Source organism: Melitaea cinxia, chromosome 22 (assembly GCF_905220565.1).
Source record: "Melitaea cinxia chromosome 22, ilMelCinx1.1, whole genome shotgun sequence".
Taxonomy (NCBI): domain Eukaryota; kingdom Metazoa; phylum Arthropoda; class Insecta; order Lepidoptera; family Nymphalidae; genus Melitaea; species Melitaea cinxia.
Window position 1 is genome coordinate 12901387 of NC_059415.1, and position 26890 is coordinate 12928276.

General features: G+C 35.7%; 1 protein-coding gene across 1 annotated transcript in view; it reads right to left on the minus strand.

Annotated features, from left to right (window-relative positions):
- Positions 1-26890, minus strand: part of LOC123664639 (doublesex- and mab-3-related transcription factor A2) — a 50782-nt gene that overhangs the window by 13842 nt on the left and 10050 nt on the right. Inside the window, exons 4-5 of the mRNA XM_045599157.1 lie at positions 22656-22796; positions 22028-22184 (exon numbers count right to left, since the gene is read on the minus strand). Of these exons, the coding sequence (XP_045455113.1) occupies positions 22028-22184; positions 22656-22796 (298 nt within the window). The remainder of the gene's footprint in view (positions 1-22027; positions 22185-22655; positions 22797-26890) is intronic.

Consider the following 26890-nt stretch of genomic DNA (forward strand, 5'->3'; position numbering starts at 1 on the left):
AATAGACAAAAGAAAATAGCCGTGTATGGAAATAAAACGAGCGATGTGTTTATTTACAACTGGCTTGAGTAATAATTGTTCTTGCATGATAATACCTCATTATATACTTTATTGCACTTAACAACAGAATATACAGAAAATCTATAATATAAAAATGAGTCGCTGAATGTGTTGCTAAGCGCAAAACTCGAGAACGGTTGGTCCGATTTCGCTAATTCTATTTTTAAAATATTCCTTGAAGTACGAGGATGGTTCTTACGGAGAGAAAAATTCTAAAAAAAAAAAAATTTAAATTTCCCGAAAAAGTCTAAAAACAACACTTTTCTATACTCCCATACAAAAGATTTGTGATAATACTTAAAAGTCAATTTGAACTTTAATACCATACGATAAAGTTTGTGTTAGGCTATACGAAGTTCGCCGGGTCAGCTAGTTACATATATAGTTGATGGCAAAGGTGGACTTATCCCTAGAAGAGATCTCTTCCAGTCAACCAATGGTCATTAGAGAGAGTGTCATATACCTTTAGACGTACTCTAATTATTAGTATGTATTTATTTTTCATTATTACTTAAATACAATATATCAATTTTGCTTACATTCTGCCGCGTTAGCGTCTGAGCGAAGCCGCTGGTAAAAGCTTGTGAGTTTGTTGTTGTGAGTTGATCTTTCAATCAATTAATTAATCTCATCGACATTAATTTATCCAATGCATGGTTTTATATTCAACTAGCTTTTACCTGCCGCTTCGCTCGCATTTAATTTATTTTTAATAAAAAGTATATATTTATTTATTTATTTATTTATTTAAACTTTTTGCACACCAACACAAAAGTAAGATAAGTATCCTATGTTACTTTTAATACCTCCAAAAATATGTTCACAAATTTTCGATCTGTTAAGTAGTTTTCGCGTGAAAGCGTAACAAACAAGCTTACATTCACATTTATAATATTAGTAGTGATAACCTTTTGTAATAAATACCTATCCGTGGTAATGGTAAAATCAATTTCTTGACTATTTAACCTTTACAAATTTTCGACTTTATTAAATTATAGTGCATTTATGTATCGAAGTCTACTCAAGCACGTTACGTGATTGAGGCAAACAAAACGACTTTCAGCTGATTTCCGATGATAAGCAGAACAAAAGCAGAGAAGCAGCCAAAAATTGGATATGACACTTGGGGTCAAAAAAATGACATGACATATCGTAAATCATAAGCTCCAAAGCAACAGTAGAAGTTGTAGTCTGCGAACAAATCACTAATTATTGTCGAGAAAGGTCCAAAAAGTAGATTATTTTAGCTACTTAGCTGCTGCACTGCGACAGACGAGTTAAAGGCCTAAAGGTCGCGTAAGCTACATTTAGGCAAACCCAAACAAACAAAACAAATACGACGGTGCCGCAATCAAAAGATTAATACGACAAAATAAAATATTCAGTAAAAACTGGCGGCACTGGAGCCGGGAGCGCTCTTAATTAAGTTATAATAACTGAATGGACGGCCGGACTAATTAGCGGTCGCGAACGTTTGTGGAGGGTATTTTTGTATAAAAATTATTTCGTTTTGTCCAACTTTTCGGGGATTATAGAATTTAAAATGGCATTCACGTTAATCTCGTGCACGCTTGAAACGTAATTAGCCTTTAAAACTATGTGTAAGCAGTTCGATTGTTTGTTTGAACTAAGTGTGTGATAGTATACTGTGTAAGTTACAGGAATATGTTCACAATAACATGACAGTGTACTGAAAGCGGGGGTAGGTGCAACAGGAAATTGCTAGTTCAAAATCTGGAGCAGCCCGACTGGGGAAGTACCTCGACCTTACGGAAGATCACAGCTAAATAATATTGCTGGCAAGTACTGTGTTCCTGGTCAGCAACGAGCTTGTTGTTGTATGCCACGTATGTGGTAAAAAGTCACCTGAATAATTGCTCGTATTATGAACAATATCACAAAACCAAAAAGATGTTTTTAAAATGAAAAAATTCTATTATTTTACCGTAAAGGTGTGAACAGTCGAATGCAAACGAAAACAATTTTTTTTCTTTATCATTATTGTAATAACATTAAAATTTCAAATATTTTGAGACTTAATTCCTTCTTCATTCCGAGTAAGAGTCATAAAAATAATTTTATTTGTAGTCTCAAACATTGTAAAAGCTATACTTATTTTACGTGAGCATGTTTTCCGAGCAGTCACCTGTCCTTAGCCTATATACGGTTATATATAAGAGTGGACCGCGAACCGACGCACGCACGACAAACAAACTGACAAAACAATTCAAAGTGGACCGCCGGCGCTGCTGGGCGTTTTGTATTTTTTAAAATTCTGACTGTCATATTTTCAATATAGCCTTCTTTTCGCGTGGATACTAATCTCAGGAGAAAAGGATTGCAATTAATTGTTTTATTGATATAACATGTTACACTCCATGGTCCATTAAAATTATAACACCAATGACGGAAGCCGTCGCCGGAGGACTCAGAATTAAAACTAATTTGAAATAGTTTGCGCGGTGAAGTCTCTAGAATCTAGGTCTTCCTATTACAATTGTTATTATTTACATATTGTTCATAACATTTAGTTAGAACAAAAATCGGCTCGTTTAATAAATTTGTGTATTAAATTAGAATATTTTATAAATTAAATACTGATAGTTGATATATAACACATATAAATATAATGTACATAAATAAATAAATTGTAACTAGTCCAACACAATTAGATAGCAAACTAACCCTATGGTTTCTTAAACCATTTTATAGATTCTGAATATACAATAGTTGTAGTAACTAAGATAATACTAGACGACTGCGCAGACGGCGCCGCTAATATTACGAATCTCAAACCATAACACAATCTGTCAATAATCTGGAAATACAAAACAAACTAAAAGTCCAGACTACGACAAACCTATTTACGGTCTTGCGACATGGCCAGGAATCATCATCATCATCATCATCATTTCAGCCTATCACAGTCCACTGCTGGACATAGACCTCCAAAAGTTCGCGCCAAAAATGGCTAAAATACTGTTCTAGAACGCTCAAACTTAATATCGAATATTAAGCACACACAGACACAACAATGTACCCAGTTTCGCACACATACGCAACTATAACAGAATAAGCCCAGAGCTTTATCAAGCTCAAATTAAATAAGTCCCGAGTCAAATAAATCTAATAACAAATTAACTATCTAGAATTCAATAAAGCACGTTTAATAACTACAGCCGTAACCCTTAATTCAAGCTTCACTCTCAAGTGATTAGCGATACTGACAATGCCACCCCGCTTCTGCCGTGCATTGTTCGCGACACCTATTATTTACTACCATTAAATTGAAACTATTTTCAACCTTATACGATTAACGTAGAGTTTAATTTGCTGTGGCTATGGTAGAGTCAGTAGAGCAACTTTGAATCGGCGGGTGGTAACAATAAACCCAATTGTTGGGTGAGTCTATTATGGGAGTTTGTGAGCTGAACTGCGTCTTATCGAGGGTAGTTAGAGTTTGGAGTTGCGCTGAGGTGCATTTCGATTGAGGTATTAGTTCTATTGCATTGCAATCGCACGGTCGGTTCAGGGCTGCGGGTTTGTAGTGTTTAATGTTTTGGTTATTCTGACAAATAAACATTAAAAAAATTGTCAAGATTTTAAAAGTGAGACTATTTCCCTCTTGTACCTTCGCTTGTTGTTCCATAGTTAATTTCACGATAGTTAAGATTGTTCCTAAAAAAATAATTTTTGAGATTGAAAAGAAACGAAATGAAAACATATTACTATAAGTTGATAAACACACTTAACGAAAGTCAAAAATAAAATTTAGATTATACTAGTAGTCGCGAAGATACGCGTTCAAAGAAAACATTCTCTTCCAAGTAGTAAAAAAAACTGAAATGTTGGCTTAAAATAACTATTTTCTAATTTGTTGATCATCGTCAAGGTACAATGTCGCGAGGTAGTCGAGAAGTAGAACTTCATATATTGCTCACAACAATCAGTTTTGAAAACTTACTTTTAATCATAGTCTATTAAAAAATTAAATTTGACATTTATTTGACATTCGAAATATTTATTCATTTAATTTAAACCCACACTAGGAATTTTATTTAAAAAAAAATTAAGCAAAAATATTTTTTTTTTAGTTTGTCGTACCAGCCCTGTTTTTGAGCAGTAAATTAAATTAGGCGACTGTGTTTAATATACGGCGGGTCGACAATGCGACCGACTGCGAGTTATTTTGATACCCCCTGAACTCGTCCGTAATTGTGTGTCATCGGTTTATTAATATTATAGCCTTATTGAGATTAACATTATAAATATTACAAATATGCTGATTTTTTTTGTACAACTAGGTCGGCAAACAAGCGCTACAGATCACCCGATGGTAAGCGATTACCGTAACCTATAGATGCCTGCAATTCCGGAAACATCGCAAGCGTGTTGCCAACCCTATCCCCAATCCCTCCCAGGAGCTCTGGTCACCTTACTCGCCAACAGGAATTAGGATTGAGGGTACTCAATCTCTCCCCCCCTCTCCCAGGAACTACCTCTGTAGTCATATGTCAATAGATCAACACATACTTTGATATAAAAACTTTTTATTTCTCATTAGAAAACAGTCACAAACATGAGAAATCAATAACAATAATGTGGGTAAAATACACTTTTATCGATTGATTTGGTCTGTAATGTCCCACAGCTGGGGATAGATCTCTTTTTCCATGTAGAAGAAGAGAGCTTAATCCAACATGCTGCTCCACTGCGGGTTAACAGATATATTTCCTACTATGAGTACCCAATGATCTCATCAGCTGTATGATTATGATAACAACCGGGACCGACGGCTTATTGTGCTCTCCGAGGCTTTATTTTAGTAGCTCATAGACTTCTGCAATACTAGAAGCATCGCAAGCGTGTTGCCGACCCTACCCCCCAATTCCCCCCAGACCGACAGGAAAACACTGCTTGAAAACAGTATTATTTGTTAAGCTGTGATTCTGTAAGGTCGAGATACCACCCCAGTAGGGCTGCTCCATATTTTAAGCAGGCAATTTCCTGCTGTGCCTTAACTCATTTAATCACGCTCAGGCTCCCCACGATGGGGAGACCCACAATGACAAAAATATAGATACCCACATATATCTGTAGAAATGATTAGAATCTGATTTGTTTCTAGTTAGGTAATTAGAAAGTTTGATTAATGATTTTAGCTTCTTTCTAAATTTGAGATATTTTTTATTTATTATAAAATGACCACCAATTTTTATGAAGATATTATTTTACTGATCACATTTAAGGATCCAAAAAAAATTAAAATATTAAAATACCAAAAAAAAAAGAAAACAATCAAAAAACGAACAGAGTCACGCGAAAAAACTCGTCCAAAACAAACAAAACATATTTAACCTATGTATCAAGAGAACACGATACTCAAAATTTAATCAAACCGAACGAGAGAAAAAAAAAACAATCATTCGGAAAAATTTAATAAAACTTAAGAAGCCAACAAAAGTGGCATCGCGTTACCCGCCAGCCGACACACCGACAACAAATCAATTCTTAAAACGCGTGTATCACTTTCACTCGCGGAAAAAAGGGAAAACGTCACAGAGATAGAGTTCGCGGAAGAGACACAAATTGAGCACACTTTATAAAAATTAAAAAATATATTTATATATTTAATTAACTTACCATCTCAATACATATAAAAACTATTTGTATAGTTTAAAATATTAATCAGTAATATGTATTTAAATTATAGGTATGCACAACATTTTAAACATACAATTGACCAATTAACAAGTTTTAAATAAATGCTAATAATTTAGGTACCAAAGGATCTCTCCTACTAACATTAAATAGTTAAATGTAGAATACCTCACATGGAGTACGACACTCTGCCATTAGAATCGAATGATACAACAGACGGCAATTATTGAAAATAGAACAGAAAATTTTGTTTAATTTACTACAAATAATGGAAAATTACCACATTATTAATTTGTTATATTATGTTAGTTAATGTTATATAACAATTTTAAATCAATCTTTAATCCTTCTCTTCATCCCCAAAATCGTTAATAAGATCGCGAATATAATCTAAATATAATCGCTAATAACAATATAAAAATTTATAACAACATTACTTATCATTTATATAAAATTACTTAAACAAAAAATGTGCTAATTGTTCACCCAATTATCACCTTATTTATTCACCTAAACGATATCACAGTAAATCAGTTGTTAGTTTCTAACTGACTTCAAAAAAGGAGAATATCAATAAGACTTATATTTTTTTTTAAATCAACGTACGGTAAAAATAATTTTCGTTAAAATCAAATCAAATTAGCAACACGTTATAATTATAGTTGTCTTAACAATGAACGCTGACAGAACACGTAATCACTATCAATAGCTGATCCAGAGACGATCCACTGTCAGCTTATCAAACGCACGCTGCGGGCCCTCCGGCCTCTGTCGATTACTCAACCATTAACCTTAACGAAATTGGAGTGCAACAAGGGTACTCCAAACAAATACACACTCACAACGCAAACACGACCTTATCACAACAACCATAGAGTAATTTTTACCTCGAAGTGTCGAATCTTAAAAGATCATCCACAATAAATATTACAAGTTTGAATCTTATTCCGAAGAGTTAAAGTTTAAAATCGAATGGTAAACGTTGAAGATGTTATGTTAACAGGACAGCAATTGAGTTTTTTAGCAAAAGGTTTCAATAATCGTTGGTCAGTATAATGGCTGTTCCTTTAAAAAATGTACAAGTTGTTATGGAGGGCTCATTATTTGAAGATCTCGTGTAATTCAATACATTCCTTGTTGGAATATCGAGTGCTTTTCGCTTTTATATTATATTTTTTTGTTAGTATCAATCTTGAATGGCGCAGGTTGGTTCTTTTTTTTATTTTCAAAGCCGTTTTGTGAATGATGAGGAGCGTTGAGTTTTAACAATTATTTAAGTTTACCATTTTAGGTGAGAAATAAAGATTTTTCAAGATAAAATCAAATACATATGTAATAAATTCTATTTGTAAGAAATTAGTGAACTAATTTAACAGTCTATGATGTTAAATTAAGATCTTTTATCAGTATTTTTAGGATATTGCACTCTTCACTTCGGGAATAAGCTGGTGAATGCGTGACGAGAGCGTTACGAAAAGTGTGATCGGACGAGGCGAACGGAAGTTGAGAGGGAGATATAAGTTAGTAAAGATAGAGAGAGAGAGAGTTACGTTTCTTATATAACTAAAGAAGTTTTACTTCACTCGTGTGGTCTAAAGTACAATCGTTTTTTTCTTTTCTTTTAAATATGTTTAAGATCGACTAATCCCTAGATAAATAAATTACAAAAAATCAAAAAAAAAAAAACTGTTTTTTCCCGCTACATGATAGTCACTGTTGAAGTTTTTCTTTTTTTTATGTCACTAGGTCGGCAAACAAGCGTGCGGCTCACCTGATGGTAAGCGATTGTCGTAGCTTATAGACACCTGCAACACCAGAAGCATCGCAAGCGCATTGCCGACCCAATCCCCAATATCCCCCCAGGAACTCTGGTCACCTTACTCACCAACAGAACACAATACTGCTTGAAAACACTATTATTTTGCTGTGATCTTCTGTAAGCTCGAGGTACTACCCCAGTCGGGCTGCTCCATATTTTGAGCAGGAAATTCCTGCTGTGCCCTACCTCAGTTAAAAGTATAAGTCTATATATACATATATATCAAAAACTAATACAATTTGATCTCCTTCTTGTCTTCTCTATTCTTCGTGACATACGAAATAACGTTATTTTAGTAAAAAATGAATCAGTCCAGTAATATTGGAGTGGAGGCCATAATACAAATAACGAAAGAATTAAATAGTATAAAACATACATATTATATATAAATCTAAATCGCAATTAAAAAGATAAAAATTGAAAAAAAAAAACATATATCAAGTAAATATTTCCATCTACCCTCGCTCGCTTTCACGCAATCAACTGCTACGTACACAAAGCAACATAAATGGAAATAAAAATATTATTTCATGCTAAAAGGCGGAAAAAAACGCTTGCTAAAGTTTATCAAAAGCGAATCCAACCCTTCGAACCCGTTCGTTATGAAAGCGGACCATTATAGCATTTTATACAATGAAAATTCAGGTTGCATCCCGCGCTGACCTCGAGTGGACGCGAGATGGAAGATACGGTAACACACGAGTGCGAGCGAGACAGAGATACACTAGAAGTGCCACTCGAAATGTAAATGGTATCGAAATCGTGTGGGAGCGAGAGGGGTGGAGGACATTTGTTCGAGTTAGAAAGAGATGTGAGATGAGTTGGCCAGAATAAGATTCAAAGATACGATTTCGATATATCCTGCTAAAAAGATGTGAAGCCTTTGAGATATTGCTTGATATGTATTATTATATAGATATTAAACATAGTTCTCAAAATTTCCAAGCTGAAGTGGTAATGTGCAGGCTATATTGGAAGAAGAAACGATAATCATTGGGGAAGGTAGGTTCTCGAATGGTGACGACGTTTCGGCAAAAGGAGTACAGGCGTCCAGGTCGACTGATGACTTTAGGAAGCCGCTGGATTCAGAGATCGCAGGACCGAATAGAGTGGCGAACATTAGGGGAGGCCATGCCATCAGTGGACTGTTGAAGGCTGATGAATGGATATTTTATTTGTTTTGTTTATTTTGTTAATATTCAAGTTTTCCCTTCTGCCGGCACTCCCAGAGTGCAACCATGCAACCCAATGCAACCCATTGTTTTTTTTTATATTAATTTAAATTTAGAATTTTTTATGTGAAAAATGTAATGATTCCATAAGTAATCAATTTTGAACTTTTTATGTTTTTTCATTTCCAAAGATCAAGATTTCACCATTACCAAAGGTTTGTCGGCCAGCCTATATCTGCTTAACCCGTAGGTACGCGCTAGGAAGGTACTTTAAGTTTTTAAAAAGCAACTGAACATAAAAATTAAATCAATACAAAAAGTAATAATACTTTCGCCATATTGACAGATAAAGTGGGATTTTATGGTAAAACCAAAAAAACGTACCAAAAACTTCGATGTTTTATTACAATTATAAATGAGATCACTACCAGAAAAAATACACATAGGAGTAATAGTTTTGGGGTATTTTTTCACATTCCCTCCATCAGTCATTGTTCAAACACTTGTGAGTAATCCGATATCATTGGCACCGCAGTCGTGTCTAGTTACAATAAATTATTTTTTTATGTCTCTATTAGCAAATAAATTACTCATTCGCTTCAGCCTGTAGCATCAGCATGTATAATGCCACTACTGGGCATAGGCCTCTTTCCCCATGTAGGAGAAGGATCAGAGCTTAATCCACCACGCTGCTCCAATGCGAATGAATGCAAATCCTTAATTTTCTGTGTATATGCGTAACAGCAGATTACGATTATATACCTACCAGATCATTATCACTAACGCATGCATACTCCACGTTACAATTCATGAACCGAAAGGTACTTTCTATTTCTAAGGTTTTGAAGATTTCAAAAAGATTATACCTCAATATAAATGTCATGATTGTTTTATTGGCGTTTTTTCACTCCTCTTTTCAATGTAGATAAAAAATACAAAAGGAAAAAACGAAGTTAAGCATTCAGACATAATGAGCGATCATTTTAATTCAAATCGAGCGGAAGATATTTCATCGCATATTGTCGTGTTGGTACAACTGCTATGAAAAAATTATTTCTTTTATGTGATATAATCTTACCAATATTACAAAAAAGTTTCTATGGATGTTTGTTAGGTACTACGAGTATTTCAACCAAAAAAACTACCAATTACTATGAAATTTGGAATGGAGACCACGTCTTGGCAAACGCAGTGTGGGACGTCCTCCGGCCCGTTGGACCGACGATCTATGTAAGATTGCCGGTGTAGGCTGGACGAGGATTGCGGAAAACCGGGATGTCTGGCGCAAACTTGGGGAGGCCTATGTCCAGCAGTGGACTGCAGTAGGCTGAGCTGACTGACTGACTGCTGACTTGGTACATAGATAGCTGGAGTTCCAGAATGATAAATTGACTACTTTTTATCCATTGTTGTTATGTTCTATGATTATAGGACATTTAGAAAAATGATGTAAATGTATAACGCAGATCGATCAACAACACTCGCGACAGGCATCAGTCACTACACGACGAACGTTAAGTGACCCTTTTTTTTTTTTTTTTTTTTTTTTTTTTTTGATATCGCAGGGTAACCCATTTACGGGTGATATCCAGGATGCCCGGGTAGGCATTCCTAGACCATATGTCGGCTTAGCACTTGGGGGTGCACTACCGACCAAAACCCCTGCGGGAGCCTTCAGCCGCTTTAATTGGAGGGTCCCGGAACTGCAGGCAACAGGATCCCTCCAGCGACAGGCTGGCCTCGGCGAAAAGACCAGACTTCTCCTCCATGGGACTGTCCGGCTCACCTCTGAACAATCCCGACGACGCCATGTCTAGCAGGACCGGGTTCCCATCCCGGCCCGACATGGGCACAGGGGCGTTACTGGAGACGCATTAAGTAGCGCCTCCTACGCACCCCCGTTCGTCGCCTGCGGACGGAGGCCTCGTCGGCGGCCCCCTCTCTCATCCGCTCGTCGTTCTCCTTCTGGGACATTACTGTCTCGCAGAAGGAGACCATCGCCTTCCAGGACTCGTCGTCACCGAGCATCGCGGTGATAACGCTCGGCAGTGACAAGTCCCCTCCGAGGACTGTCGTCAGATCGCGACGTAGCGCCGCCCATCTCGGGCACACCTCGAGGGTGTGCTGGGCAGAGTCCACCGCCGCGCCGCAATCGTGACATTCAGTCGTCGGCTCCCTTTGGGCCGTCCGACACAAGTATTCACCAAAGCAACGTTAAGTGACCCCACTTGTGTAAGCTTATTTAATATGTACGATTTTATTTTTGTTTTACCCAGACATTAGGAATTCTAAACATTTTTGAATATCATATCAAAAATTGACCGTTCCAGCGGGGATCGAACCTGCGTCTCCGACTAACCGTGTCGGCGCTCTATCCAATTAAGCTATGGAACGATGTACCCGCTAGATCGAAATTTTTAATATGATGATTTTATATTCGGTTTAAGCGAACCGTGGCGCCGTCTATAGTGAGCTCTTTACAGAAACCCGTAACTCTTCAAAGTTTCATATTACAATGAAAATCTTTGAGCTTATTTATTTATAATCAAAATAAAAATCGAAAATTATTTTATCTAAATAGGCTTCAAAAGCACATTTCATTTGTAATTTAAAATAATATTTTGTTTTATAATGAAACAACTTTTTTAAGTTTTATTATGTTTTTTAGTTGCCCGACGTTTCGGATACTTTATAGCAACCATGATCACAGGAGGAAAAGTTATTTCATTATATTAAGTGAAATTCGCGTAAACATCCGAAAACAATATATGTCTTAATTAATTATGCTAAAATGAAACTGATGATGCTGAATGAATTTTACCCTGCAAATAATTTACGAGCAGGCTAAACAGCAGCAAATAGATTAGGCAATTAGGATCTGCTTCAATTTAAGATCAATATTTGGGAATAGGAATATCTCATAAATACACATAGTGTTCGATTGTAAAACAGACTACTTTCAAAATCAAAATATTTTATTTGCTGGATACTGTCATCTGTCAAATAGCATTATCCACAGCCCGTGAAACAGGCCCAAACTAAATAATAATCTGATATTCTCGCAAAGTAAAACAATAAATAATTTCGCTATGAATATTTTTATAAATATGAATGATGAAGAGAAAAAAATTTACCCTTTTTCGATCATTTTCAAACTTTACAAATCCGCCTTCGACACAAATGGATATAATTGTGTTTGCTAGCAAACGAAAAAAAAAACCGACTTCAATTACATCGACAAGTAATACAATGTAAGTAGACGAAAAAAATTAACAAACGCACTAGTAGTCACGACGATTTTCGAGGGTTCCCCTCGATTTCTCTGGAATCCTAACATCAGATCCTGGTTGCCTTATCATGGTACCACCCTTGGGATATCTCCTTTCAACAAAAAAAGAATTATTAAAATCGATTCATAAGTGACGAAGTTATCCCCGAACATCCATATATATATATATATATATATATATATATATAGGTACATACGGTCGAATTGAGTAACCTGCTCCTCTTTTTAAAGTCGGCTAAAAAATCGTTTAACTTCTAGGCTATTATTTTTTAACTATCAGCTCGTATTATAAAACATAACGTATAATTCCACATGTTCAGTATTTAATAAGTCGTCACCATTATGAAGGAACAGTGAAGTTTCATATCATTCGGAATGCCGGGCGACGAGCAATACTGTAGCCGCAATAAACGATGCGCGTGACGGAACTCGCTTTGACGCGTGCCTTGAGATCAGGGGTGGAGCGATTTTGTGTTTTATTTATTTTTATATCAGAAACAACCAGACTGTTATATTTTCAAAGTGTTTTAATAGTAATAAAAGCAGTATCTTGCAATATATTTGTTATTATATTTTATAATTAGAAAAAGCTCCAAAAAAACCTTTACCGAAATTTTTTATTCCTGGAATTTCCAAAAACAAGCCAGTTTTTCTCTAGATCTAGTGAAATTTATTTAAAGGTCGAAGGAACTCATCTATATATTATATTAATACGTGAAGAGCACTCTTTGTACCCTTTTTTACGAAAATCGCGCGGACGGAAGAGTATGAAATTTCGCACACTTATATTCTATATAAAGAAGAAATACAGAATGCTAATATTTTTTTTTTAATATGCATAAAAAATACATTAAATCAATAAAAAAATATTACACAGACCACCATGTATTTGACACACACACGGATATATACTCTTTTGTTTATTATTAGAGAAGTATACATAGTATTTGGCAACAGAACCTTAATAATATTCAAAGTTATAATTTAAATTAATACTGATCGAATTACGACCACTAGGCGACCACTAATTATAATTAATTGGCATTAAAAAAAAATAAAAAAATCTTATAACTTGGACCACAGGTTCAGGGCGAAGTATGCACAGTTCGGAATGCACCTCATATCTATATTTTCGCCATTAACATGTAATGTAGCTTTTATATGACACACGGGATTGTGAAACTATTTTAATACTATCATCTATTAAATTCACTGTATTAAATACTCCCTGTCTGTATGTGACTTGGTTTTATAAATACCTCTTACTTACTGACTTTAATAGTGCTGAATATATTATGTCTATATTATGCCGACATAGCCCACAGAATTAGCAAGTTGAAGTGGCAGTGGGCTGGCCATCTGTGTCGCAGGACCGATGGTCGTTGGAGCAGACGGGTCCTGGAGTGGAGAACTTGGGGAGCCCTATGTCCAGCATTAGGCTGAGCTGACAGACTGACTGATATTATGTCTCCCTCAAAGATACGATTAGAAACGAGAATATCCGCGGGCGAACGAAAGTAACCGACATAACCCACAGAGTTAGCAAGTTGAAATGGCAGCGGGCTGGTCATCTGTGGTGCAGGACCTTTGGAGTAGACGTGTCCTGGAGTGGAAACCGCGGGTTGTCAAACCTAGTGTAGGATGCCATCCGGCCCGCTGGTCCAATGATCTACTTAGGATTGCCGGTGTAGGCATGATGATGAGGATTGCTGAAAACCGGGATGTCTGGCGCGAGCTTGGGGAGGGCTATGTCCAGCAGTGGACTGCAGTAGGCTGAGCTGACTGATTGTCGCTTAATGGTTGAGTATTTAACGGTTTCTTAAATTATGTATTAGTAATTTTACCTCAAGGTTTTTTCAGGAATATTATCGTTTCATCTTATCTTGGTTGTTATAAATTGTAAGTGATAAACTCTATAAAAGCTGAAGGGTATGAGAAGTAGGAGTGTAGTGTAATATGCACTTAAGCCAGGGGCGTACACTGCCGCTGGTGAATTAAAAAAATTTAGAAATAATAACTTGCTAAAGATGTTTGTAAGAAAATAAAGTTGATTAATATTATTTTTAATTACTTTGTCATTGAAATAGCGATATAGTCGTGATAAGGTAATTTAATTATATTGTAGTTTTGTCATATAATAGATCAAAAATTAATCTTACAAATTTTGAAAAAGAGAGAACGGAAAATTTGACAACTTAGTCGGAAACATATTATTTACTTTAATTCGCTTCAGCCTGTAATATCCCACTACTGGGCCTCTTTCCCCATGTAGGAGAAGGATCTGAGCTTAATTCACCACGCTACTCCAATGCGGGTTGGCGGATATATTCTCTACTATGAGTAACGATAGCTGTCAACCGGGACCGACGGCTTCACGTGCTCTGCGAGGCACGGTGGGGAGACCCACAATGACTAGGACAAGGACAAGGACAAACACCTAGACCACGGCAAATACCTGTATGGCCAATACAAATGTTTGTCATGTGCGGGGATCGAACCCGCCACCGCCAGCGCAACAGGTACAATCCATTGATGTGACCGTTGCGCCAACGCGGCGTCTACTTTAATTATATAAATACAAAATTATAAATACATCAGTTTTAGCTTTTTTGTTTTATAAAAACTGATCGTGATAACATATTAATAAGAAGATCCAAATATTTATAAGGAAACGCTGAACTCGGGATAACAATATTTATATGTTGTGATAAGAAAATTATTTATAGCTACTAGACTATAACATTCCTAAGATCAGGTCACTTTGAGAATCGGATTATATCTTAGGACCTGGAAGGCCCAAAGAAAAAATATTTAAAAGTGCGATATAGGTACTCTCCTTTAGTGATTCTGTATTCATACACAACATAATTATTTTTGCTCGAAATTGAAAAAAAAAAACCGACTTCAATTACATCAACAAGTAATACAACGTAAGTTTACGAAAAAATAGTCAGGCAAATACCCATTATTACAGATATCTCGAAAATTATTCGTCAAATCTCAATCAAATTTAAAAAGGACCACGTGACAAGTACCAGTTTTTGATTAAAAAAAGAATTATCAAAATCGATACACCCAGTAAAGACTTATGAGGGCAACGGTCAATGAAAAATTAGATATATTTATATTTCGAGCGTCTCGGTGCGACAAAGCCAGCCCTGCGGTCATCAACCCGCCTGGCCAGCGTGGTGACTATGGGCAAAACACATGAGTTCACGTTATTTTTGGTGTAACTTGTTGAGGCCTATGTCCAGCAGTAGACTGTATAGGCTGTAATGATATTTCGATTATATTTTTAGCAGATTTAAATGCACCATCTTTTGATCAAAAGAAGAATAATCGAAATTGGTTCACCTCATAAATGTTATAAGGTAACAGACAAAAAAATACAGTCGAATTGATAACCTCCTCCTTTTTGGACGTCACGCGTCGGTTGTATAAAGAAATAAACCCACGACAAACAATAGTTAATAAAACTGTTGACAAAATTAAAAGCTATCTCTTAAACTTAAAACTTTATAAACACAAACATGTACCACTTCACTAGCATAATTGAAAAATAATAATAAAAAAAAAACCTGCAAACAAAAAATCTTATTTTCCCATACAAACACCCACCCACAAGTACCCATTTCGCGAACACGTAAAAATTAGTCTACCGAGCGATTCCCTGTAAATGAATAATGTAATCTACGTACTTCAAAAAAATAAAACATTCAATAGTAAGCCTTATTTTTCAGGAAATAGATTTAAAAGTCCCTTATCGAGAATTAAAACTCTTTTGATGTTTCAGAAAGGAATTAAAAACATTTGTAATATAAAGCGACGCAATTAACTAAATGGCGGGCGTTTAGAAACTGTATAAAACACCAGACTCCTTACCTTAGACGCGAAACACGAGGGCCGCTTGAAACGTTAGGTGTAAGGCAAGTTTTATTATTGCAAATTAAATGACATTTTAATGGTATGATTACTAACTAATAAAAAAAATGAATGTTACGTCCGTAACAATTTAAATATGCGTGTGTAACTGTGGTTGGATTTGTAGATGGACGGTGTTTTAGGCTGAATGTAGGTAATTAATTAATTCCGATGAGTCCCCTAATACAGATATGTAGAAACCAGATTAATTCAAAAGCGGTTTTTTATTCTGAAACCGTCACGGGATTTGGACGTATGCGATAAAAAACCCAAGTCACAGACAGATAGGCTTCAATAAATCTATAGTAGGTATTACACAAAAAATATTTCATATAATATAGTAAAACGCTAAGGTTAAGATGTTTGCCTCCCTTATTAGAAAAAACCTCACAATTACTCCACATAAATTATTTATCATTTTATAAATAATTGCTTGCTCTACCGGCATAAACAGCTTGTAAATTAATTAATTATTAAAATATATATAGATACACATTGAGACACAATACAGCAATGCTGCCATCTGACGGCTTTAATTTTGAAACAACGTCAACATGATTGACGGTCGGTAAATTTATTTATTTATTTATTTCCATAAATATACTATCATTACAGGCTTATTACCTAATGTGATAGTACATATAATACTACAATATTTAATTATTAATTTAATTTCTAACCGACTTCCAAAAAAGGAGGAGGTTCTCAATTCGACTGTATTTTTTTTTTTTTTTTTTTAATGTATGTTACATCAGAACTTTTGACTGGGTGGAGTGATTTCGACAAATTTTCTTTTAATCGAAAGGTGGTGTGTGCCAATTGGTCCCATTTAAATTTATTTGAGATCTAACAACTACTTTTCGAGTTATATCTAATAATGCGTTTTTACTTGACGCTTTTTTCGTCGACCTACGTTGTATTATACCGCATAACATTCTACTGGATGTACCGATTTTGATAATTCTTTTTTTTTGGAAAGGAAATATCCCAAGTTTAGTACCATGATAAGGAAACCAGGATCTGATGATGGGATCCTAGAGAAATCGAGGGAAACTCTTGAAAATCCGCAATAACTTTTTACTGGGTGTACCGATTTTGATAATTCTTTTTTTGTTGGAAAGAAGATATCCCTAGTTTAGTACCATGATAAGGAAACCAGGATCTGATGATGGGATCCCAGAGAAATCGAGGGAACTTCTTGAAAATCCGCAATAACTTTTTATTAGGTGTACCGATTTTAATGATTTTTAATTTAATCGAAGGCCGATGTTTATCATGTGGTCACATTTAAATTTCATCGAGATCTGATAACTACTTTTTGAGTAATCTTTGATAATGCGTTGTTACTTGACTATTTTTTCGTCGATCTACGTTGTATTACTCGTCGATGTAATTGAAGTCGGTTTTTTTTTCGTTTGCGAGCAAACACAATTATTTATTCAATTTCAAATCAACTCGCGTATAAATACTTTATTACAATTTTGTAATGTGATAATTATTCTACCTACTTAGTGCGAATTATTCGCACGGGTATAGCTAGTATATATCTATATATTAATGTTACATTTTTTAAAATGATTTAAGAAATTTAAAAACCAGCAGTCATTGTTAAAACGTTAATGAAAATAAAACAAAACTCAAAACAAAACAAAACATTAATTTTCAACACAACTTCAAGAAAAAAATCTCAATTATCTGTTCATAAATATTAAATACACTTAATAATCTAAAGAACAATAAAAACATGTCTACAACTCATAATGTCACAACAGTAGCCTTGAATATTAAAACAAGTAAAACTGCGCGGGTTGTACAGTACAAGAGTGTCACAGACCGAGTCGCGTTACACGGCGAGCTAGCCGCACATTTGATTAACGCCTGCTAAGTGACTGCTCACAGTCGCCATTCATTTGAAAGCTATGCATCTCGTAGGTACTGTGTTATAACGTTTTTCAGTTACGAATTTCTTAACTGAGGTTTAGGATTATCTACTGTTTACGCCATTAGTACTTATACAATAAACAATATTTTTTTTGATATTACAACACTATAATTTAATTGTTTCCTTTCGAAATTTTAATATAAAAAAACGAATGTGCTTTAGACCACACGACTGAAGTAAAACTTCTGCACAATAGGCCTGCACTGTGTCTTAGACATACGTAACGTAACTGGCTACGAGAGAAAAAGCCTCGCCTGATCACACTTTTCGTAATGCTCTCGTCACGCATTCAACAGCTTATTCCCTGAATAAAGCATGCGAATAGAAGTTTTACTTCTATGAATAACTGAAAATACCGAATTTATTATGTTCAAACCCGTAATAACCTATTCCACAGTTGGTACTTGCGAAAAGAATAAAACGAAATTATAATATTCTCCACCCCACGGAACCCGACGCGGAAATGAAAATAAAACGACCCCGCAAACACGGGAAAGTGTCGCCATAAACAGCGATACATTTCACGCTGAACACCATAAAGGCCGTGAGCACCGTGAATGTACGCCATGGACTGTTACACAATATTGAATAAAACTTACCACTCGCGTTGTAAGTGAATGAAAAATGATTTTAATGGCGGACGTTATTGTGACACGTCTGAAAGACATTTCAATGTTTATTTTTTTTAAACAGAATGTGATTGTTGGATTTTGTACTATTAATTTATTGCCAACTAGCGACCCGCCCCGGCTTCGCACAGGTGCAATGCTGATACTAAATATACTACAGAATGTCTTTATTTATAGTGTGAAGCTAGGTTATATAGCATGATTATTAACATAATAACAACATTCAAATATGCGTCGTTAGATTACACGTTGTTACAGAATGCGTTGAAGAAATAAAAGTTCACTGCTCGCTCCCCGTAGGTGACAGCGTGATAACATGTAGCCTATATGTTGACCCGACTTCTTAATAATATTCGTGCCAAATTTGAAGTAAATCCATGCAGTAATTTTTGTGTTTATCCCGAAAATACATACAGACAAACAGACAAACAGACAAAATTTCTAAAAACTATATTTTTGGCTTCGGTATCGATTGTAGATCACACCCCAAATATTCTTTTAAAAAAATATTCAATGTACAGTTTTGACTTTCCTACCATTTTTTTATACGTATAGATGTAATTTTTCTATTTGTTTCTCAAATATATAAAGCGTTAATAATAAAGCTTTATTTAAATATAATTTTCTTTATATTATTTACCTAATACAAAATTTACTAATGATTTGGGTTGGATGTCAATGTATGTTCCTTTGTCTACAATAAATTAATATCAGTTTCGCTACCTTTTCGCCTCAAGTTTAATGTTGTATTCGTATTTATTATTAATTATTATAATGTTAGGTATAAATATTATTTATAAGTATCTATCGAAAAAATAATGTAGCTATAACAGTCGACTGTTACCTGTAACACAAGTATTAAGTTGCTAACCGTAGGAACAGACGACCGTGTGTGTAATTACAGTTTTATAAGATACTTATTATTTATTTATTATTAGCTTAGTAAGACTAGTGAAGCAATTCTAAAGATTAAGACCCGATCCTTTCTCTTCAAAGTATAAGAAAACGTAGGAAACTTACTGGCTGCAGGATAATACACTCGCTTATTGTATAGTACAAAAGTCAATCCGTCTGCCCAGCGTGGTGACTAAGGGTAAACACATAAAGGTACACGTAAAGGTAAGGGCAAACACATTAGTTCGTGCCATAATGTTTGGCGCATCTTGGAGAGGCCTACTTATGTCCAGCAGTGGACTGCGATAGGTTGAAGTGATGATATAGTACAAGGGTTCCATAAACTTGTTTCAATATCAAGATAGGTGAAAAATTCACTGTTCAGCAGTAACAAGTCAAGTCAGTTACAATACGATATAAATAGCCCTTATGTATCTATTACAACTGCAACAGTTGCATTATAGATATTGATTTTTTTTTTGAATTATATATATATATATATATATATATATATATATATTTTTTTTTAATCTCCGACCCTTCCTCAGTTCCGGAGGACTACGGCCAGCAATGGGATTTTACAAGCAGAATTTATGAAATCAATCAATCAATTTGATATTTTACTGTTTCTAACCCGCTTTTAAGACTTTAAAACATCAAAAGGCAGTGTTAAATTGTAATAGCCAATTCTAAAGAAAATCGTGTCTGGCAAGTTTGAACAATAAAGCAGTAATTGGCAACACTCTAGCGATATAATTGCTTCTCGACGGCGCTGTTCACGGCGTTTAATTGCACCCTTTACGAATAATCGTCGTGACAATCTGACTAAACTTATATTTGTAGAACAACAAGGCAATTAACTGCATTATTTGCTAATCATTCGAAAAAAATATATTTAAAATTCGAATATTTTAAAGCAAGTCGAGATCTGTCTATGAAATGCCAATCGAATACTTTTATTAATATCTGGTTATCTTTAAAACCGTAATAGATAAATAATATTATATTATAATCTATACTTTTTTTTTATGTCACTAGGTCGGCAAGCAAGCGTACGGCTCACCTGATGGTAAGCGATTACCGTAGCTTATAGACGCCTGCAACACCAGAAGCATCGCAAGCGCGTTGCCGACCCAATCCCCAATCCCCCCAAGAGCTCTGGTCACCTTACTCACCAACAGGAACACAATACTGCTTGAAACTAGTATACTATTATTATAAAGAAGTAACTTTGTTTGTAGGGGGGTAATCTTCGTAAATAGTGATCCGATCATGAAAATTCTTTAACTAACAGAAAGATACACTCTTGAGGAGTAATATAGGCTATATTGCATTGTTATTGAACAAAAACTTCAGTGAAAAATAATAGAATATATAAATCAAGTCGGAGAAGTGTGAGCGAGATGACAACTTTACTATATGGTTACATCACGAAAAAAAATAATTAACGCCCAACGAAGTGGGCACGGGTCAGCTAGTAACAAATAAAAAGAAAAGACAATACAATCAAAAATTAAACTTCTAAATATTAAAATGGACACGGAACTCCTCTTCAAAGTCCAAATTTATTTTTTCAAGTAACTCGGAAAAAGCATTTGTGTTGCTCTTTTAAAAATAATAAACTTTTTTTATTAATTAATTATAATTAACATCGTCAAAAACCTTGGGACCCTTTAAGACAATTCATTCCATTGAACACATATGTCCGTGCAGAAAGGAGGTTGATTCTTTCGGACTGCACGGCCTTTCCTGCAAATGAGTTCAGGTAGATTTTCCCGCCACGGTTCCCTAAATGATATCTACCATAAAAGAGCTCTTGCAACCATCGACGTTCCTGCTCTTATCGAGCCTATTGGAATTAGTAGCGGAAATGGCAAGAGACCTAATGGGTTGAGGTTGGATCCCTGGGAAAGGGAACAGGTGCTTTTGTATGACGCAGCCTGCTTTGACACTGCTTGACTTTGACAGAGCGGGCAAACTACGGACAATCAACGGGGAAATGCTGCCAGCATTCTTGGCACCATTCCACGCGGACATCGTTTATACAACTATCTGTAAATATTTAGTTCTTAAGTTGCGAATCGTAAATATGTACAATATTTTAAAATTTCGAAATAAATATAAGAATAATATTACAATTATTGTAAAGTTACCGCTAATCTTGCTAAAACGAATAGACAAGAAATGAAAAGTTTTAAAAAAGTCAATGTTTTTCCTATTAACGTATACTTTCCTTTGTTATATCTACGTTTTTTGATTTGGTAAATGCTATTTGACGTTGAGGAATTCAGACTTTATCAGTTTTGTCGTACAAATATTTTACTTATTCGTTGTTTTTTTTTATCTAGGAGTCGCTGCTCCTCCCCTAAGTAAGGCAACAGGTAGGCACATCAGCTCTCTTGAATCCTTGAAACGGATTTGGCTGCAGCATATTGCGTAACTTGTTTTGTGAGTTGTAAAATGGTATGTAGTTGGCTAAGTATCGTTTTACTGCATCCAAGATTTATGGGATTCCTTAGTAATCATGTATTTCCGTGTTGCAAACATACCAGGGTTCCGATTAAATCAGGATACCCAAAATACAAATAAATAAATAAATCAAAACTCTACCACAGTGTAAAAAAGATCAATCTTACTGACCTGGCGCATCTTCCTGTAAGTCTGGAAAGTGTGGTGCGGATGGTTGTGCGTACAGCAGGTTCAATTCCCGCGCCTCGTTCTCCTCTTGCGCCTGCTGGCGACGAAGCGCCACCTGGGTGAGAACAGGGATTATATAAACACGTCGTCCACATAGAATCTGCATTATCTTATTATTCATTCGTATTTATTTAATATAGCCTATGCTCTTCACGGGGCTTTGAACTAATAATACCTATCTACCTGTCGTCAAAACTCATATAAAAGGAAAGTAACTAAACTCAAATAAATAATGAATGTAAGACTTTGCTTTTAAAGTATCTTTTAATTTAACCATGTTGTGATTACGCCACAATGATTACAAAATGTTTAGTGTATTCTGTTACACAAGTCTGGGCAGACATTGGTAATGCGACACAGAGTTACTGATGTTGCTATTTGTCTCACAAACCTTTGCAACTATAATACCACACTAATTTTAGCCGATATATTTGTATTTAGTTCTGTCATTAATGCTGGTAAGCTACACAAACTTATGTGGCGTTATACGCTGTTTCTTTGCAGCATATTTGCACTTTGCGCACACACAGTATAACTGTTATTAATGTATATTGCTATTTGTGACACAAACCTGTGCAGCCATAACGCGTTGTCTCTCAGCGATGAGTGTGCATTTAGCGCACACACAGTCCCGCCAGCGGCAGTAGCGCTTGTGCCCCTTCAGTGCTGACACGACGCCATGGTTGCGACACCGGGCACATTTGGGCGTTCTCTGCGCACAGAAATTAGAACATTTAGTATAATTAACAAATAAAACCTACAAAATAAAGAAGCTAAATAAAATATTCTTATTATTAAAATGGGCGCTAATATCTGGACTTAGTAAATCTGTTTTTTTTATATATATACAAAAGTTATTTTATGTATATTATCAAGAGAAGGCAGTGTTATAAGCTCTGTACCCGACAAGGAAAAGATCAGGCTCAACCAGATCATTAATCTGGACCGGATCAGGATAGAATGAGGCATGCCAGATCCGGCAAGCTCTATCAGGACCAAGTCTGGTCCAAACAAGGATAGCCTGATGTAAAATATAATCAAGTATGGTAAGGCATACTGGATCAGGACCCGGTCCGGTCCAGTTTAGGATAGCCTGATGTAAAATATAATCAAGTATGGTAAGGCATACTGGATCAGGACCCGGTCCAGTCCAGACCAGGATAGCCTCATGTAAAATATAATTAAGTATGGTAAGGCATACTGGATCAGGACCCGGTCCGGTCCAGATCAGGATAGCCTGAAAGAAATTACGCGAACTGAGCCTGAATCGCGCTATATATACATTTATCAGGACAGTCTAGCAAGGAGTCCGTTTCTACACAGTGGAGCAGTCGTAAGTAATAGGAAATAGTTAATTAGTAGTTAATTATTAGAAGTTAATAAATAAAAATTAATTAATAATAATAATTAATTAATAACAATAAATAAAAATAATTAATATTTAAAGTAAACACATAAATAAATAATACATTGGAAAAAATAAACGGAAATAAAAATCATAATAATTATGTTAAGTAACATATTTATAATATCAATTCGCTTTTTTTTTTGATAAACAATTTTTTTCAAGAATATATATTCGTGTTTCTTAAAAGGACCGGACCGAACCGGCTGATCAGGATAAGATGATATTTCATCAGGTCCAGACCAATCATCTGCGTTACATGCCTTATCTAGTCCTGATCAGGCATGCCTGATCCGGTCCTTATAAGGAAGACGAAAAAATTTCTACTCGGGTATATGCATATTGTGAGGAGATCCCTGAGCACAGGATAAATCTACAAGATACAAAGATTTAGTTGCCGTGGAGTCGTGTACTAACCAGCTATAATTCATTACTAGGTAATAAAAACTATTCTACTTCGTAAATATACGTAAAAACGTAAAAAGTGCGTGCGTACAAAGTACACATGTCAGAAGTGAAACTTCATTGGCAAACTAATTTTTAAGTACCGTTTATATTTACGCTTCAGCCTGTAATATCCCACTACTGGGCACAGGCCTCTTTCCCCATGTAGGAGAAGGATCAGAGCTTAATCCACCACGCTGCTCCAATGCGGGTTGGCGGATATATTCCTTACTATGAGTAACGATCGCTATCAGGTGCATGATAACAACCGGGACCGACGGCTTAACGTGCTCTCCGAGACACGGTAGGGACACCCACAAGGACTACACAAACACCCAGACCATGGCAAACACCTGTGTGGCCAATACAAATGTTTGTCGTGTGCGGGAATCGAACCCGCAACCGCCAGCGCAACAGGTACAATCCGTGGCTGTGACTGTTGCGCCAACGCGGCGTCGTTTATATTTATACAAATTTAAAAACGTTGCCGTTTAATCAAAACGTTGCCGTTTCATCCGTAAAAATTTTACCCTCATACAAGAAGTTTCACTTCGAAAATATTTAATCAAACAGCAAAACCAGATTTGCTTATCTAATCATATATCAACTGTAAAGTACTTAAATGAGTTAGAGTAACTACATTAACTTTTAAAATAGATTTGGATGTTTTGTTTGTCTAATATTCAATGAACATACACATGATCTCTCTAATATCATTGAACATACAAATGATCATCGATTGGAGTTGTGCTAATATGATTGACCTAAATTTAAAATCTATGAATGATTAATTAATATCATATCTATGACTGCCCAAGTCATTGTCAGAACTTGGAAGCCTATGTCAAGCAGTGGACTGCGATAGGCTGAAGTGATTGATAATTATGACTGACTGTTTGTGTGAAATATATGTTTATTAAAACATTTATTTATATGCTTATTCATATAAAAAAACAAGCGTGCTTTAGACCAGACGACTGAAGTAAAACTTCTGCACAATAAGCCTGCACTGTGTCTTAGATATACGAAACGTTGCTCGCACCTCTCTCTCTTGCTCCGTTCGCCTCGTCTGAGCACATTTTCGTAATGCTCTCGTCGCCCTTGTATCATATTACTCCCCGAGTCAATCGTAAAGAAGTTTAAGAATTTTTACTTCAAAAACGAAGCGCTAAAATTTATGTACGCGCATAACTCCTTCAAGACTGGATAGGTTTATTCATTTTTTTTTGTTCTTTATCATCAAAACAAGTAGGTACCTATGTATAAGTATAACAGAAAACTAAAATAATTAAACTAAGGTAGGGTACAGCAGTAAATATCCTGCTCAAAATCTGGAGCAGCCCGACTGGAGAAGTACCTCGACCTTCCAGAAGATCACAGCTAAATAATACTGCTTTCAAGCAGTGTTGTGTTCCTCTTGGTAAGTTAGGTGACCAGAGCTTCTGGGGGAAGTGGGGTAGGGTCGGCAACTAGCAATGCTTCTGGTATTGTAGACGTCTACAAGCAACGGTGATCTCTTACCATCATATGAGCAGCTCGCTTATTTGCCGACCAAGTGGTATAAAAAAAAATTGAATAAAATCGACATATTCAATCAGCAAGTCATTGACGAAAAGATGACCATGGGCAACATCGCAGCTTCAGTAAATAGACGACAGGATACGAATATCAATGAAAAAAAGGTAGGTATTTATTGTTACAGTGTCCATAGTTACAATAACTCAGCTATAACTTTTTGAAGACATACTTAAGGCAGACGGATTAAAAGACTCGCTTAAAGAAGCTTAACAATGTTAGCAAATAATTATTTTTTTCATTGTAAGTGGGTACTTTCATAGTAATACATAAATACCTAATTATAAGGAATCGTTCGATTACATATGATACCTAATGAGGAAGTTAGCTGACCATCCTAACACAGATTAAACCTACAAATAATTCCTCTAGGATGTGCAGTTTGGATTTTAAAAAAAACTTACACTAACGATTGCGTAAGTGAGCAGAGTTTAATATTGTTACTTCATTATTTTTTGAGAATTTTTAATAACATAAAATTAACAAAAAGAAACAGCTGGTACAAAAGGAGGTCTTATTGACAAGTGGCATTTTCTCCCAGTTAACCTTTAAGCCAAAAGTAAAAAAAAACATACATTGTAGGCAACCAGTAATAGTCCAGTAATTCGCCAAGTCTTCACTTCAAAGATTCCGCAATGCTTGAAGACAAAAGTCTTCGAGCAATGCGGCCTGCCTGTGTTAACATACGGAGCCGAGACGTGGACACTGAACAAGGGACTGGTCCACGGGCTTGGGGTTTCTCTCAAAGATAGGATTAGAAATGAGACTATTCGCGAGAGAATCAAAGTAACCGACATAGTCCACAGAACTAGCAAGTTGAGTGGCAGTTGGCTGGTCACTTGTGTCGCAGGACTGGTGGCCGTTGGAGCAGACGTGTCCTGGAGTGGAGACCACGTCTTGGCAAATGCAGTGTACCGACGATCTCACTAAGATTGCCGGTGTAGGCTGGATGAGAATTGAGGAAGATCGGAATGTCTGGCGCGAGCTTGGGAAGGCCTATGTTCAGCAGTGGACTGTAATAGGCTGAAGTGAGTAATAGTAGGAACGGAATATGTCTATTTAAAAAACTGAACGAGTCAAATTAATAATTGTTATATTGTATTCAATGTAAACTATCAATCGATTATCAAATACCTACTCTAAAAATGGTAGTCTACACGACAAGCGCGATCTGTTCCGCGTTTCAAATTGTCAGTTACTACTTGGAACGTCGTCTGCGCATAATAAATACCTACTTCTAATTCTTTATTCTGAAAATATCTAGTTCATCTACATGTCACTTTTTTTATATAACTAGGTGCAACACCAGAAGCATTGCAAGCGCGTTGTGACCCTATCACCAGGAGCTCTGGTCACCTTACTCACCAACAGGAACACAATAC